Source organism: Pristiophorus japonicus, unplaced genomic scaffold (assembly GCF_044704955.1).
Source record: "Pristiophorus japonicus isolate sPriJap1 unplaced genomic scaffold, sPriJap1.hap1 HAP1_SCAFFOLD_214, whole genome shotgun sequence".
NCBI classification, from domain to species: Eukaryota; Metazoa; Chordata; class Chondrichthyes; family Pristiophoridae; genus Pristiophorus; species Pristiophorus japonicus.
In genome coordinates this window covers 894,708-911,848 of record NW_027251843.1, presented here as the reverse complement: position 1 = coordinate 911,848, position 17,141 = coordinate 894,708, and the positions used below count along the sequence as shown (strand labels likewise).

The window sequence follows — 17,141 nt, the reverse complement described above, 5'->3', positions numbered from 1 at the left end:
CGCCGGGGGGGAGGGAGGGAGGGAGGGAGGCCCGTACGTTAGGGTGAGGAGTGAAGGTCGGGCCCAAACCTGTGGATGGGGCGGGTCGGAGGCTCCCAGCTGTTGAGTTCGCCGGGATAGGTTGGAGCAGCTGAGTCGGCCAACGGGGAGTGAGCAGCGAGGGTTCAGCTGGAGGGACATGGCAGTAGGCAGGTCGACCTGGAAGGTAGGCCGAGGATGGGCGATGGGTAGTGGGACCTTGCGTACGGGATTTTAGGGATTTAGGGGTAGGTAAAATACTTACACCGCAGTCAATCCACCTACGGCCCAAGCACCCAAGGCCCCACCCCACTGCTGGCCAAGAACGAGGAGACACCCATCAAGGACACTGAGGCAGTCAGAACCTGCTGGAAGGAACACTTTGAAGATCTCCTTAATCGAGAATCTGCCTTAGATCTGAGTGTCCTTGACTCCATCGTGCAGCATGCTACCCATCACCTTCTCAGTAAAACCCCAGCCCTGCACGAGGTTGAAAAGGCCATCTGTCAGCTCAAGAGCAACAAGGCATCGGGGACGGATGGAATCCCCGCTGAGGCATTAATGTATGGCAGAGCGTCACTATTGACATGAATGCATGACCTCATCTCTCTCACCTGGAGGGAGGAGAGCATGCCGGGAGATCGCAGAGATGCAGTAATCGTGATCCATCTTTAAAAAAGGGGACAAGTTCGACTGCGGCAACAGCAGAGGAATCTCCCTGTTATCAGCCATTGGGAAAGTCATCGCGAGAATCCTCCTCAACCGTCTTCTCCCTGTGGCTGAGGAGCTCCTGCCGGAGTCAAAATGCGGATTCCGTCCACTACGGGGTACAACGGACATGATATTTACGGCGCGACAACTGCAAGAGAAAATCAGGGAACAGCACCAACCCTTGTCCATGGCCACCTTTGACCTTACAATGGCCTTTGACACTGTTAACCGCGAGGGTCTGTGGACCATCCTCCTCCATTTCGGCTGCCCCCAAAAGTTTGTCCCCATTCTCAGCCTGCACCACGACGACATGCAAGCCATGGTCCTAACCAACGGATCCATCATAGACGCAATCCACATTCGGACCGGAGTCAAGCAGGGCTGCATTAACGCACAAACCCTATTCTCGATCTTCCTAACGACAATGCTCCACCTCACACTATTGGAAAACCAGTAGGAAGGAGCCATGTTTCCTGATCCCTATTGGAGGACCAATAGGAAAGAGCCATGTTTCTTGGTCCCTATTTGGGGATCAACAGGAAGGGACCATGTTTCCTGGTTCCTATTGGGGGACCAATAGGAAGGTATCATGTTTCACGCGACCTATTCGAGGACCAGTAGGAAGGAGCCATGTTTCCTGGGCCCTATTCGAGGAACAATAGGAAGGAGCCATGTTTCCTGGGCCCTATTCGATGACCAATAGGAAGGAACGATGGTTCCTGGTCCCTATTGGGGGACCAATAGGAAGGATCGATGTTTCCTGGTCCCTATTGGGGGATCAAAAGGAAGGAGCCATGTTTCCTGGCCCCTATTGGAGGACCTATAGGAAGGGGCTATGTTTTGTGGGCCCTATTGGAGAACCAGTGGGATGTGGAGTGTGCATCCTTCCTGTTGTAAATGTTGGATCGTCGGCACCTGATCCCAGCAAAAACTCCTGACCTGGAGCGGGGCCATGGAAGGGGAAAGGATTCGTAGGTGTTCTGAGCGGACAGGATGGGGCAGTGGGTCAGACTCTGTCCTGTCGCTCCAGCTCACACTGATGGGGTGAGGATCTCCTCCCTCTGCTGGGCCTTCATGAAATCAGCTTTCTGTCCAAACTGGTCTCCACTGAGAAAAGGCCCTTAATTGGGCAATAAACAGCCAGTGCACTGAGAGAGGCCAAGGGATGGCCACTGTGGGGAATGGGGCCTTACTCCAGGAGAATGCATTTTCTGGGGTCAACGGTTAACATCCATTGATGGGGCAGGGCACAGGGAGGTTTACTCTGCATTTTAGTGTGCTGCACCGGGAGTCTGTGGGGAAGGGAGAGTGACACAGAGAGTGAAACGGGGAGAGAGAGGCTATGAATCAGAGACAGAGAGGTGTAGAGGAAAGCTGTGAGACATAGGGCAATGAAGGCTGAGAGAGAGAGAGAGAGAGAGAGGAACCGGGAAGGAGATGGAGGGAGAGAAGAAGAGGAAGTGAAATGTGCTGACGTGGCTTTCTCTGTGTGAAGACATTTACATACTGAGGGATGGGCAGTGAGACTCTCACAGGCTGCAGGTTTATAAAGCAGAGCCCAGTGAAGGGCAGTTTATCAGTAAGCAGGCACAGGGACAGGAGCAGACACCATGATTTCACCCATCCAGCTGATCTGGCCTTTGGCATTCTGTGTCGCAGGTACCAATCTCTCTCCTTCCGCGTTTAATATCTCCCTGCTGTCGATTTCTGTCCAACTTGACTGACCAGTGATTGAAGGGCAAATGCTGACACTAGAGGAGAGCTCAGTGTCTCGAGCAATCTCTCATTTTACAGCGTCTTTCTGTGACAGTGCTTACTTCACTTTCTTTCCCCATTTCCCCATTTCAGGTATCAGTGGGGACATCATCATGACCCAGTCTCCCCCGGTGCTGTCAGTGAGTGAGGGACAGACTGCAACCATCACCTGTACCGCCAGTGCATCTGTTAGCAGCGGTTATGTTGCTTGGTACCAGCAGAAAGCCGGGCAGAAACCCACTCTGCTGATCTATGCAGCAACAGCTCGTTTCACTGGAACCTCCAATCGCTTCACCGGCAGTCAACAGTCCAACATGTTCACCCTGAGCATCAGCAACGTGCAGAGCGAGGATGTCGCAGACTATTACTGTCAGCAATATAGCAACTACCCTCTACACTGTGATACACAGCCGTACAAAAACCTCAATATACACAGCCCCACCTCCTGTACTGACTCACCCCACAGTTATATATAATATATAATAATGGACACACAGCCCCACCTCCTGTACGGTTTTACACATGACTGACACACAGCTCGATGGGAGTGACGGCAGGAATATTCAGCTGGAAGCTGCAGTGAATTGGGAAAGGATGGGGTGGGTCAGAGAGGAGTTGGGGCTGTGTCTTCATCACTGAGAATCTCACAGCTCTACTCTGTACATTCAGACAGCACGGAGACACTGGGTGGTCCTGTGTCCTCAATCCAAATAATCTCACAAACCCCCCACTATTGAGAGGGCCACAACTTATTAAACCCAAAGCATAAACATGATAGGACAGTGAACAAGTGAAATGGTCATGCTCTTTCCCTGCCCACCCCACACTCAAGGCCCTGCGGTGCCCACCCGTCGCAGAAGGCCTCAGACCTAACCTGGGCTCCGTCCCCAGGTCCACCCGGGTGTGGACAAAGCCCCCGAAGGGAGACAGGCAGGCAGTGCGGCCACCCCATGGGCCCCTTCCAACTGAGACCTGTGGATGGTCACCTCCGACCTGCCCACTCCACCCGCAGCGGGTGACCAGACCCAGGAGCAGGCCCACGGGGAGGCCCTTCGACCTGCCCACTCCCCCGGCACTGGGTGGCCAGGCCCAGGAGCAGGCCCACGGGGAGGCCCTCCGACCTGCCTACTCCACCCGCAGCGGGTGACCAGACCCAGGATCAGGCCCACGGGGAAGCCCTCCGACCTGCCCACTCCACCCGCAGCGGGTGACCAGACCCAGGAGCAGGCCCACGGGGAAGCCCTCCGACCTGCCCACTCCACCCGCAGCGGGTGACCAGACCCAGGAGCAGGCCCACGGGGAAGCCCTCCGACCTGCCCACTCCACCCGCAGCGGGTGACCAGACCCAGGAGCAGGCCCACGGGGAAGCCCTCCGACCTGCCCACTCCCCCGGCACTGGGTGGCCAGGCCCAGGAGCAGGCCCACGGGGAGGCCCTCCGACCTGCCCACTCCCCCCGCACCGGGTGACCAGGCCCAGGAGCGTGGGACTGAAGTGAGCCAGAAATCGAGGAGCAGCCCCTTCAAATAGTGGAAGAGGGGCTGCATCCTCTCACACTCCATGTGCACACGAGTCACGGACTGAGCAAACAGGTTTCTAAAGCCCCTAAAACTCGTTATTTTAGAATGATCCCCGAGGAAGGCCTGTGTCAGCAACACAAACATCTCGCTTGCAGACGGAGCCCGTTGTTCAAGGGGCACAAAGAGGTGAGCCCTGTGTGACGGAGACTTTCATTCTCCAGCAATTCCATGGCCCCAGGGTTACCGTCTCATGGGGCGGGAAGGGCAGCTGGGAGATTTGTCCCAAACACGTCGGATCTCCTGGGCACTGCCACAGACAGCTCGGACACAGGGAGAGGGAGGGAGAGAGAGAATGAGGGAGAGAGAGAGATAGAGGGATTGAGTGAGAGAGGGAGTGAGTGAGGGGAAGATGCAGAGAGAGAGTGAAGGAGAAAGGTGAGAGAGAGAGAAAAAATGAAGGAGAGTGAGAGAGAAACCGAGAGAGCAACAGATAGAGTGAGACACTGAGAAAGAGACAGAGGGAGACACACACACACACACACAGACAGAGAGAGGGGGAGAGAGACTGAATGAGCCAGGGACGGAGGATATTGTACAGCCGCTGCACTGGAAACTGTCACTGTGGCTCACGTTCGGTAAAGGAACCAAGCTCAGACTGAGTAAGTAAACTCCAATGCTCCGTTATTAACACTTTAAATACTGAATCTTTCTTCGATACAAATGCTGAATATGCGAAGGTGTTAGTTTACAAATGATTACACTCGATCCTCCCGTCTTTCCTCATCTAAATCTATCAGCATAACCCTCTATTCCCTTCTCCCTCATATCCCTGTCTAGCCTCCCCTTAAATACATCGATACTATTCACTTCAATCACTCCCTGTGGTAGCCAGTTCCACATTCTCACCACTTGCTGGGTAAAGAATTTTCTCCTGAATTCCCGATTGGATTTCTTGCTGACTATCTTATATTGATGGCCTCTAGTTCTGCTCTTCCCCACAAGTGGAAACACTCTCTCTGTATCCACTCTATCAAAACCTTTCCTAATGTTAAAGACCTCTATCAGGTCACCCCTCAGCCTCAAGAGAAAAGAACCCCAGTCTGTTCATCCTTTCCTGATATGTACACCCTCGCATTTCTGGTCCCATCCTTGTAAACCTTCTCTGCACCCTCTCCAGTGCCTGTGTATGGGTTATATAATATGGTGGGGAGCTGCGGTGAATGAAAGGGTTAATTGAAGAGTGCTGTGTATGACAGGGAACCCGGCTGTATTCCTTTACCCACACTCCCCCTTCACTCAGCAAAGTATAAGTAACGAACTGTTACCCACCGTGTGGAGGAGATCTGGACGTTGGCACACTGCGGTCCCATCCCTGCACCATCCACGGAAATCGCTCCCGAGCCTCCTGCCTGTCTCAGTGTGACAGACACGGTGTGTGAGACACGGGCAGAGTGTGGGTGTGAGTGAGTGAGCTCGCTGGGGGAAGTCTGTGCTCCTGTCACAGTCTCTGATATAACTGAGCTCAGCCTCAGCACACTGACACTCCCGAGGTCCCACCTCCCCCAGCTCCAACTCTGATCTGTCCAGCCCCCGCTCACCTCCTGTCCAACTTCTGATCACAAACAGGGGCAGCAGGGCTCGCAATCCGGCGGCTGCAGTGCTCCAGGGTTGTGGGGAGACTCTCAGTTGCTGTTTCTGTGGCTCGAGTTCAGGCCGATATTTATCCCTCAACCTACATCACTTAAACATAGAAAATAGGAGCAGTAGTAGGCCATTCGGCCCTTCGAGTCTGCACCGACATTCAATATGATCATGTCTGATCCCCTGTCTCAACACCATATTCCCTCTTTTTCCCTATACCCTTTGATGCCTTTTGTAAGCCAAGGGGTAAGCCATTTAGGACCGAGATGAGGAGAAACTTCTTCACCCAGAGAGTGGTGAACCTGTGGAATTCTCTACCACAGAAAGTTGTTGAGGCCAATTCACTAAATATGTTCAAAAAGGAGTTAGATGAAGTCCTTACTACTAGGGGGATCAAGGGGTATGGCAAGAAAGCAGGAATGGGGTACTGAAGTTGCATGTTCAGCCATGAACTCATTGAATGGTGGTGCAGGCTAGAAGGGCCGAATGGCCTACTCCTGCACCTATTTTCTATGTTTCTATGTTTCTAGAAATCCATCGATCTGCCTCTTAAATATATTCAGTGACTTGGCCTCCACAGCCTTCTGTGGTAGAGAATTCCACAGGTTCACCACCCTCTGAGTGAAAACATTTCTCCTCATCTCGGTCCTAAATTTCCTGCCTCGTATCCTGAGATTGTGACCACTTATTCTAAACTTCCCAGCCCGGGAAAACATCCTCCCCAGATCCAGTCTATCCAACCCAGTCAGAATTTTTTACGTTTCACTGAGATCCCCTCATTCTTCTAAACTCCAGTGACTGCAGGCCCAGTCGACCCAATCTCTCCTTATACGACTGTCCTGCCATCCCAGGAATCAGTCTGGTGAACCTTCGCTGCACTCCCTCTATGGCAAGGATATCCTTTCTTAGTTAAGGAGACCAAAGCTGCACATAATACTCCAGGTGCGGTCTCACCAAGGCCCTGTAGTAAGACCTCGTTGCTCAAATCTTCTTCCAATGAAGGCCAACGTACCATTTGCTTTCCTAACTGCTTGCTGCACCTGTATGTTTGCTTTCACTGACTGGTGTACAAGGACACCCAGGTCCCTCTGTACATTGACACTTCACAAACCATCACCATTTAAATAATACTTTGTCCTTATGTTTTTCCTACCAAAGTGAGTAATTTCACATTTATCCACAATATGTTACATCTGTCATGTGTTTGCTCACTCACTCAACCTATCTAAGTTTCATTGCATCCTCCTCACAACTCATAATCCCATCTAATTTTGTGCTGTCAGCAAACTTGGAAATATTACATTTGGTTCCTTAATTCAAATCATTTATTTATACATTGTGAATATCTGGGGCCCAAGCACTGATCCCTGTGGTACCCCACTCGTCACTGCCCGCCACCCTGAAACACACCCATTTATTCCGACTGTTTCCTGTCAGTTAACCAATTTTCAATCCATGCCAATACATTACCCACAATCCTATGTGCTTTAATTTTGCACACTAACTTCTTATGTGGGATTTTTATCGAAAGCCTTCTGAAAATCCAAATATGCAACATCCACTGTGTTCTCCATTATCTATTCTATCAGTTAGATCCTCAAAAAACTCCAGTAGGTTCCTTTCATAAATCCACGTGACTGTCTTTAACCCCGTTGATATTATCTAAGTGCGCCGTTATCACATCCTTTATAATAGACTCTAGCATTTTCCCTATTAATGACCGGTCTGTAGTTCCCCGTTCTCTCTCCCTCCTTTTTTAAATAGTGGGGTTACATTTGCCACCCTCCAATCTGCAGGAACTGTTCCATAATCTATAGAATTTTGGAAGATGACAATCAATGTATCTACTATTTCCATGGCTACCCTTTTAATACTCTGGGATGCAGATCATCAGACCCTGGGGATTTATCGGCCTTCAGGCCCATTAGTTTCTCCAGCACTATTTTCTTACTAATAATCATTTCCTTTAATTCCTCTTGTTCACTGGACCCATAGTTCACGAGCATTTCTGGGAAGTTATTTGTATCCTCCTCCGTGAAGAGATCATTTACCTCAGTGCTGTGTGTGGGAGCTTGCTGTGCACAAATTGGCTCCCGTGTTGGCCACATTACAACAGTGACTACACTTCAAAATGTACTTCATTGGCTGTGAAGCACTTTGGAACATCCTGAGGTGTGAAAGGTGCTATATAAATGCAGGTCTTTCTTTAATTTCTCTTTTCTTTTTGTTAACTGGGACTCACACAATTCCCCTGCTGATTAAACTTGGACCCAGCAGAAAATCCCCAGATCACGGATTAACATTCCATAAGAACATGGGAATTAGGAGCAGGAGGAGGCCATTTGGCCCCTCGAGCCTGCTCCACCATTCAATGAGATCATGGCTGATCTTCTACCTCAACTCCACTTTCCTGCACTGTCCCCATATCCATCGATCCCTTAATATCCAAAAATCTATCGATCTCCGGAATATACTCAAGGACTGAGCCTCCACAGCCCTCTGGGGTAGAGAATTCCACAGATTCATCACACTCTGAGTGAAGAGGTTTCTCCTCATCTCAGTCCTAAATGGCCGACCCCTTATTCTGAGACTGTGACCCCTGGTTCTAGACTTCCCAGCCAAAGGAAACATCCTCCCTGCATCTACCCTGTCAAGCCCTGTCAGAATATTGTATGTTTCAATGAGATCCCCTCTCATTCTTCGAAACACAAGAGAATATAAGCCTAATATACTCGATCTCTCCATAGGACAATCCCCCCATCCCAGATGTCCGTCTGACGTGTCTGCGTGTTTGTCACACGTGACGGAGCAGATGTTCCACCAGCAACACAGGACGTTACCTCAGTGCCCGGCCCACTTTCCCCATCCACTTACCACATTCTTACAGGTAAACGGGCTCAGCACCTGCCCTCGGCCGGTGAAATGTCTCCCCTCTACACCACAGGCTGCCCATCATCTGCTCCCCATCTCACTCCTGAAGGCACTACCTCTGGCTGGGGCTCAGCTCCTCTCCCCAAGTGGGCTCACTGTCCCAGTGTGAGCCCAGAGACTGAGCTCCCCAAGTGGGCTCACTGTCCCAGTGTGAGCCCAGAGACTGAGCTCCCCAAGTGGGCTCACTGTCCCAGTGTGAGCCCAGAGACGGAGCTCCCCAAGTGGGCTCACTGTCCCAGTGTGAGCCCAGAGACTGAGCTCCCCAAGTGGGCTCATTGTCCCAGTGTGAGCCCAGAGACTGAGCTCCCCAAGTGGGCTCATTGTCCCAGTGTGAGCCCAGAGACTGAGCTCCCCAAGTGGGCTCACTGTCCCAGTGTGAGCCCAGAGACGGAGCTCCCCAAGTGGGCTCACTGTCCCAGTGTGAGCCCAGAGACTGAGCTCCCCAAGTGGCCTCATTGTCCCAGTGTGAGCCCAGAGACTGAGCTCCCCAAGTGGGCTCATTGTCCCAGTGTGAGTCCAGAGAGTGAGCGTGTCAGGCTAATCGACCGTGAGGTGTCAGCCGTGGCTCAGTCGCTAGCATGCTCGGCTCTGAGAAAAGGAAAATTTGCATTTATATAGCGCCTTTCACGACCACCAGACATCCCAAAGTGCTTTACAGCCAATGAAGTACTTTTTGAAGTGTACTCACTGTTGTAATGTGGGAAACTCAGCAGCCAATTTGTGCACAGCAAGCTCCCACAAACAGCAATGTGCTGATGACCAAATAACCTGTTTTTGTTATGTTGATTGTGGGATAAATATTGGCCAGGACACCGGAGTTTGATTTGAACCCACAATCTCTGACTCAGAAGCGAGGGTGGTTCCAACTGAGCCACTGGCTGATACCATTCGGCCCATCGTGTCCGTGCCAGCCGACAAAGATCTATCCAGCCTAATCCCACTTTCCAGCTCTGGGTCCGTAGCTCTGTAGGTTACGGCACTTCAAGTGCACATCCAAGTACTTCTTAAATGTGGTGAGGGTTTCTGCCTCTACCACCCTTTCAGGTAGTGAGTTCCAGACCCTCACCACCCTCTGGGTGAAAAGGATTCTCCTCAACTACCATCTAATCGTTCTATCAATTACTTTAAATCTGTGACACCTGGTTAGTGACCCTACTGCAGAGGGAAATAGGTCTTGTCCGCGTCCTCCGCCAGGATCAACTGGGAAATGTTCCGCACTCCTGGTGGGTCAGTGGCAGGTGGACTCCCTGCCGGAGGAGCTCAGGCCTTTTGCCGAGAGCACGACCCATCTCCTCTATCTGGGAGTCTACCTTAGCCCTGACGAGGAAGGCTGGCCGGCGAACTGCCAGGAGCTGGAGGCCAAAGTCGCCGCTCACCTAGGGCGCTGGACAGGACTGCTCCGAGTGCTGTCCTGCAGGGGTCCAGTGCGAGTCATAAACCAGCTGGTGGCTGCTATGCTGTGGTACTGGCTGGTCACTTTGACCCCTCCCCCTGCGTTTGTCGCCAAGATACAGAAGAAGCTGGTGGACTTCTTCTGGAACAACAGGAAACATTGGGTCTTTACTGCGGTTTTAAGTCTCCCGCTTAGGGAGGGCGGTCAGGCGTTGGTGTGCATCAGTACCCAGCATGCGACTTTCCATCTTCAGACCCTACAGAGATACCTGTACGTCGAGCCCCCTCCTACGTGGCGTGCGTTGGGGACGTATTTCTTCTGCCAGCAGTACTGCCACAATTATGACACGCAGCTCCTGTTTCTGAGCCTGGGGGGCATCAGGACCCCCATACGGGGGCTTCCTGTCTTTTACCAGGAATTCATCAGAGTCTGGAACAGTGTCGCCACCAAGCGCAGGTCTCCCCCGTCTGGAGTGGCAGCTGTCCTGCAGGAGCCGCTGCTCAGGAATCTGTACCTCCATGACCGCGGTTTTAGGTGGCAGGCAGACGAGAGTGCTGTGGCTGGCGAGGTGACCAGGGTCAGGGATCTGCTCGATGACGGAGCAGCGGGCTGGATGGTGCCAGACATGGTAGGACGTTGCCTAAACTGGGCTGACGTCCAGCGCGCGGCCAATGTCATCGAGTCGCTAAAAACAGCACTGGTCCCTGACTCCGTTAGGTGTGCCGAGGAGGCTCAAGCACGTGGGTTGATCCCCTCCGAACTGACCCCCGTCCAGACAGAATTCCTCATCGCACCAAGCCCCGAAACCTCCTTTGGGAGCCGGCGCCTCCCAGCTTGAGCCTCCATCTGGGAAATCCCCTCCGTGCCTTTCAGTTCTGCGCGGAGGGGTTTCCTGTTCGGGCTGCTCCTGCACACTATCCACCTTTCCACCCTCGTCTGCCATCCAGACACACCATGGCATACCATCTTGTCATCCGGAGGAGGCGGGGGTCCCCAGTGGAGTACACTCTACGCGGGAGTCCTCCCTCTATTTATTGGGGACTTGGCCTGGAGGGTGTTACACGGAGCAGTGCCGTGCAATAAGTTTTTAAGTCGGTTCACGGGGTCCCAGGCCGCCTGAAATTTCTGCTGTCTGGAAGAGTCCGTGTTCCTTGTTTTTATTGGAGTGTGTGAGGTTGCAGTCCCTCTTCTGTTATTTGAAGGGGCTGCTCCTCAAATTCTGGTTGCACTTCAGTCCCATACTCCTGATCTTTGGGCACCCTGTGCGGAGAGGAGCGGGCAGGTCAGAAGGCCTCCTCGTAGGACTGCTCCTGGGCATGGCCAAGGGGGCCATCAGCCGGTCCAGGCAGCGGGCGGTCGAAGGGGTCGTTCATCCTGACTGCCTGCCTCTCTTCCGCGGTTACATCCGAGCCAGGGTATCCCTGGAGCTGGAGCACGTGGTGTCCACCGGTACGCTCGCGGCCTTCCACGAGAGGTGGGCACCGGAGGGACTGGAGTGCATCATCACCCCCGGCAACCAAATTTTAATTTGATCATTTAATTTTATAGTTTAATTTGTTTAATTTGCCAGTTTTAGTGCCCCCCCTTTTTGGCCCAGGGGACACTTGTATAATTTGTGTGTTGGTGCCCTCAAAAAAAAAAGGGCACTGGAAAAATGTATCTTGGTGTGTGACCCTCCCCCCGCCTCCCTTCAGGGGGCATTTGTTTAAAGTGCACAAATAAAATAGTTGTGGGAAATAGATCCTTCCTAACCACTCTATCTCGGCCCCTCATAATTTTATACACCTCAATTAAATCTCCCCTCAGCCTCCTCTGCTCCAAAGAAAATAACCCAGCCTATCCAATCTTTCATCATAACTAAAATTTTCCAGTCCTGGTAACATCCTTGTAAATCTCCTTTGTACTCTAGCTGTGGCCGAACTAGTATTTTAAACAGTTATAGCATAACCTCCCTGCTCTTATATTTAATGCCACGACTAATAAAGGCAAGTGTTCCATATGCCTTCTTAGCCACCTTATCTACCTGGCCTGTTACCTTCAGGGATCTGTGGTCCTGCACTCCAAGGTCCCTTTGTTCCTCTACACTTCTCAGGGTCCTACCATTTAATGTGTCTTCCCTTGCCTTGTTAGCCTTCCCCAAATGCATTACCTCACAGTTCTCTGGATTGAAATCCATTTGCCACTGTTCTGCCCACCTGACCAGTCCATTGATACCTTCCTGCAGTCTACAGCTTTCTTCCTCACTATCATCTGCAAACTTCTTAATCATGTTCCCGACATTGAAGTCTAAATCATTGGTGTATATTACAAAGAGTAAGGGACTTAGTACTGAGCCCTGCGGAACCCCACTCGAAACAGCCTTCCAGTCACAAAAACACCCGTTGACCATTACACTTGGCTTCCTGCCACTGAGCCAATTTTGGATCCAACTTGCTACTTTCCCTTGGATCCCATGGGCTTTTACTTTTCTGCCACATGAGACTTTGCCAAATGCCTTGCAAAAATCCATGTAGACTACATCAAAGGTGCAACACTCATCGACCCTCCTTGTTATCTCCGCAAAAAATTAACTCAAGTTAGTCAGGCACGACCTTCCCTTAACAATTCCATGCTGACTGTCCTTGATTAATCTGTCGCTTTCTATATGACAATTTATCCTCTCCCTCAGAATTGTTTCCAATATTTTTCCCACCACCGAGGTTATGCTGACTGGCCTGTAATTACTCGGTCTATCCCTTTCTCACTTTTTAAACAAAGGTACACGTTAGCAGTTCTCCAGTCCTCCGACACCACACCTGGAGCCAGAGAGGATTGGAAAATGATGGTCAGAGCCTCTGCTATTTCCTCCCTTGCTTTTCTTAACAACCTGGGATACATTTGATCTGGGCCTGGTGATTTATCCACTTTCAAAGCTGCTAAGCCCCTCAATACTTCCTCTCTCACTATGTTTATCTTATCTCATATTTCACACTTCTCCTCCTGAATTACAATGTCTGCATCGTCCCTCTCTTCTGTGAAGACAGATGCAAAGTATTCACAAAGAACCATACCCACATCTTCCGTCTCCACACACAGGTTATCTTTTTGGTCTCCAATAGGCCCCACTCTTGCCTTGCTCTTTATGTATTTATAAAACATCTTTGGGTTTTCCTTGATATTACTTGCCAATATGTTTTCATGCCCTCTCTTTGCATTCCTAATTTCCTTTTTAATTTCACCCCTGCACTTTCTAAACTTCTCTGGGCTTTCTGCAGTATTTAGCACTGGGTATTTGACATAAACTTCCCTTTTTTGCCTTATCCTACCCTGTATGACCTGTGCCATCCAGGGGGCTCTAGATTTGGGAGTGCCACCCTTTTCCTTTGTGGGAACATACTTGCTCTGAACCCTCACTATCTCCCCCCACTGCTCTGACACTGATTTACCTTCAAGTAGCTGTTTCCAGCCCACTTTTGCTAAATCACCTCTCAGCTTAGTAAAATGGGCCTTTCCCCAATTGAGAACCTTTATTCCTGCTCTATCTTTGTCCTTTTCCATAACTACGCTAAATCTAACTGAATTATAATCACTAGCACCAAAATGCTCTCCCACTGATACCCCTTCCACCTGCCCAGCTTCATTCCCTAAAACTAAGTCCAGAACCGACCCCTCCCTTGTTGGGCTTGCTATGTACTGGCTATAAAAGTTCTCCTGAATGCATTTGAAGAATTCTGCGACCTCTATACCTTTGACACTGATTCCATCCCAGTTAATGTGAGGGGAGTTGAAATCCCCGACTATTGCTGCCCGATTGTTTTTGACCTTCTCAGCAATTTGCCGACATATTTTCTCTTCTATCTCCCTCTGACTGTTTAGGGGTCTATAGTACACTCCCAGCAGTGTGATCGCCTCTTTTATGTTCATCATTTTAACCCATATGGACTCATTTGATGATCCTTCGAACATATCCTCCCTCTGTCAGAGGTGCTGTCTTTCAGATGAGACGTTAAACTGAAGTCCCGTCTGCCCTCTCAGGTGGACATGAAAGATCCCATAATTACGACTGGAAGGGCAAGGGGATTCTTCCCAGTGTCCTGGCCAATATTTATCCCACAACAAACATCGTTAAAACTGATGATCTGGTCATGATCTCATTGCAGTCTGGGAGCTTCATAGAATCAGAGAAATTTACAGCATGAAAGGAGGCCATTCAGCCCATCGTGTCCGCACCGGTCGACAAACATCTATGCAGCCTAATCCCAGCTCTTGGTCCGTAGCCCTGTGGGTTACGGCATTTCAAGTGTACATCCAAGTACTTCTTAAATGTGCTAAGGGTTTCTGCCTCTACCATCCTTTCAGGCAGTGAGTTCCAGACCCCCACCACCCTCTGGGTGATGACATTTCCCCTCAAATCCCCTCTAAATCTCCGACCAATCACTTGAGATCTATGCCCTGGTTATTGAGCCCTATGCTAAGTGAAATAGGTCTGTCTTATCCATGTTATCTCGGGCCCTCATAATTTTATACACCTCAATAAGTTCTCCCCTCAGCCTCCTCTATTCCAAAGAAAACAACCCCAACCTATCCAATCTTTCCTCATAGCTAAAATTTTGCAGTCCAGGCAACATCCTCGTAAACCTTCCTGTGTGCAATTGGTTGTGAAGCAACTTCGAAGTCCTGAGGTTGTGAAAGGCGCTATATAAATTCAAGGCTTTCTTTCATTGAAGTGGGTGGGCCCTGATCCTGACCCTCAGCCATTGTCCGCGCACTCTGACCTTCCAGGAGGTCACGGGATCATTGGGAGCAGTGACCCTGCCTGACCCCGGTACACTGACGCTAATTGTAGCCTCACCATTGACCTCACCCCGGTGCTGGGCAGCAAGCTTTTAAATGCAATCTAGAAGCTTCGAAACCGACACCCAACATGAAGCCTTGCTGAAGTGTGTTTATACAAGTGTGCCGCAATGTTCCCGGATAAAGTTCTCCCGATCTGTGTGTGATCTGAGCTTTCTCACTGCTGAGCCTGTTTCCCCTGTATCCACCCATCTACAGTTCGAGCTTCCTGCCAGTGAACAGTGTCTTAACGGGACACTCAGTCTTTACCGACTCTTACTGTGAACCATTTCAGTGCTGAATGTGTGCCAACCCTGCACTGTAGATGTTTATACAACGGTCCAATATGATTTTGCGTATCAGCTGTGGCTCACTGCGTTGCACTCTTGCCTCAGAGTCAGAAGGTTGTGCGATCAAGTCCCACTCTACGGACTTGAGCACAAAAATCGAGGCTGACACTCCAGTGCAGTGCTGAGGGAGCGTCGCACTGTCGGAGGCGCCGTCTTTCGGATGAGATGTAAAACCGAGACCCCGTCTGCCCTCTCAGGTGGATGGAAAAGATCCCATACCTCTATTTTGAAGAAGAGCAGGGGAGATCTCCCCGGTGTCCTGGCCAATATTTATCCCTCAACCAACATGACAAAAGAACAGATTATCAGGTCGTTACCACATCACTGTTTGTGGGAGCTTGCTGTGCACAGATTGGCTGCTGTGTTTCCCACATTGCAACAGTGACTACACTCCAAAAGTACTTCATTGGCTGTAAAACGCTTTGAGATGTCCGGTGGTTGTGAAAGTTGCAATATAAATGCAATATTTCCTTTTTTTTTAATCACCTTAACATCAAACGCATTTATATTTAGATCAAACTGATCAAGTGAGGCAAAGAAGATGAAGAATTAGTGTTGCTCGCCTCTAATGGTTAATCACCAGCCAGGAGTTCATTAACCCAACTCTCCGTTATCAGATGTGAATTATCCCCACACGGAAACACCCACAGTGACACACACACACACACACAGACTAATATACACCTATTAAACATCCTTCTCCTCCCTTTCAGGCCGAGGGAAGACACCACCCACGCTGACCCTGCTGCCCCCCTCCCCGGAGGAGGTCACGACCAAGGGCACTGCCACCCTGGTGTGCCTCGCCGATCACTTCTACCCCGATGCGGTGGAGGTGGAGTGGAAGAAGGACGGGGCGACCATTTCGGCCGGGGTCCAGACCAGTGACTACCTGCGAGCTTCGGACAACACCTACAGTGTCAGTAGCCTGCTGACCCTCTCTGGCTCCGACTGGGAGTCCAACGCCAGCTTCTCCTGCAGCCTCACCCACGAGAGCCTCTCCTCTCCCCTCAGCAAGGGGGTCAGGAGAGCAGAATGTGCGTAGTGTGTCAGGGACAGTCCGCGGGGGAAACACAACTTTAAATAGAACAGGGGGTGAGCCGGGAGGGCAAAGGTCATTGTCAGCACTGCATTTCTACTCTCTTCCTTCTCGGGACTGGGTCAGGGAAAGCATCTGAGTGTCAGGGGGTAAGGCACGTTATTGGGGCAGTGTCGAGGGAGCTTTACTCTGTCTCTAACCCGTCCTGAACATGCCCTGGGAGTGTTTGATGGGACAGTGTAGAGGGAGCTTTACTCTGTATCTAACCCGTGCTGTACCTGCCCTGGAAGTGTTTGATGGGACAGTGTTGACTCGTGCTGCCAAGTAAAACCTCTCGAAGATGCTGAAGACTGTCAGCAGAGTAAAACTAATGTTAAACTGCAAAGTGCCGCTTCAGTTAGCAGATCTTCTCCCTGCTCACCCTGATGTTGCAATTCAAAGTTTAGTCCCCGTTTAAAGGGACAGGATTCTCACGGTGTGGAGAAAATCCCCACAACTGTTTTAATAAAGCTGCATTCTCCCTGTGAATGTCTCCAGCTCGCTCTCGCTGGGCTGTTTATTCAAGTCTTGTTTCTCTAAATGTGAATCTGTGAAAGGCAATAAACGTGAAGAATATTCAGTCTGTGTCTGGCGAGTGCTTTGGAAATGCCCCTCCTCCCCCTCAGCTGGATTGGCTGCATTTCAGTAAGTGTCTGTCCTGATTGGCTGGGTGGGCTGTCAATCAATGGCACGTCAGCAGGAGATTTGTTTTAAAGCCAATTATCAATCATTTTAAAATGATCAATTTGACCTCGAACCCCTGGAGTGCACAAGATTAAACACAGAGACAGTAAAAGCTGCTGGGATTAAACCCTCCCAGTCTGAGCATTGGCTCTCACTCTGCACACTGGGGGTGTTGGGGCAGCCCCGATAGTGGGATCGCACTGTGCACTCTGTGCTGACTGCTGGGAGCAATCTGGGGGCAGGAGGCCAAGGT

The 17,141-nt window shown here is 50.7% G+C and overlaps 1 gene segment (V, D, J or C); it reads left to right on the top strand.

Annotated features, from left to right (window-relative positions):
• Positions 1-2,339: 2,339 nt before the first annotated feature.
• Positions 2,340-16,171, top strand: LOC139245185 (Ig kappa chain V region Mem5-like). The segment is given in 4 exon segments: positions 2,340-2,388; positions 2,578-2,875; positions 4,627-4,661; positions 15,843-16,171. Coding segments are annotated over 4 exon segments (711 nt in total).
• Positions 16,172-17,141: the final 970 nt, after the last annotated feature.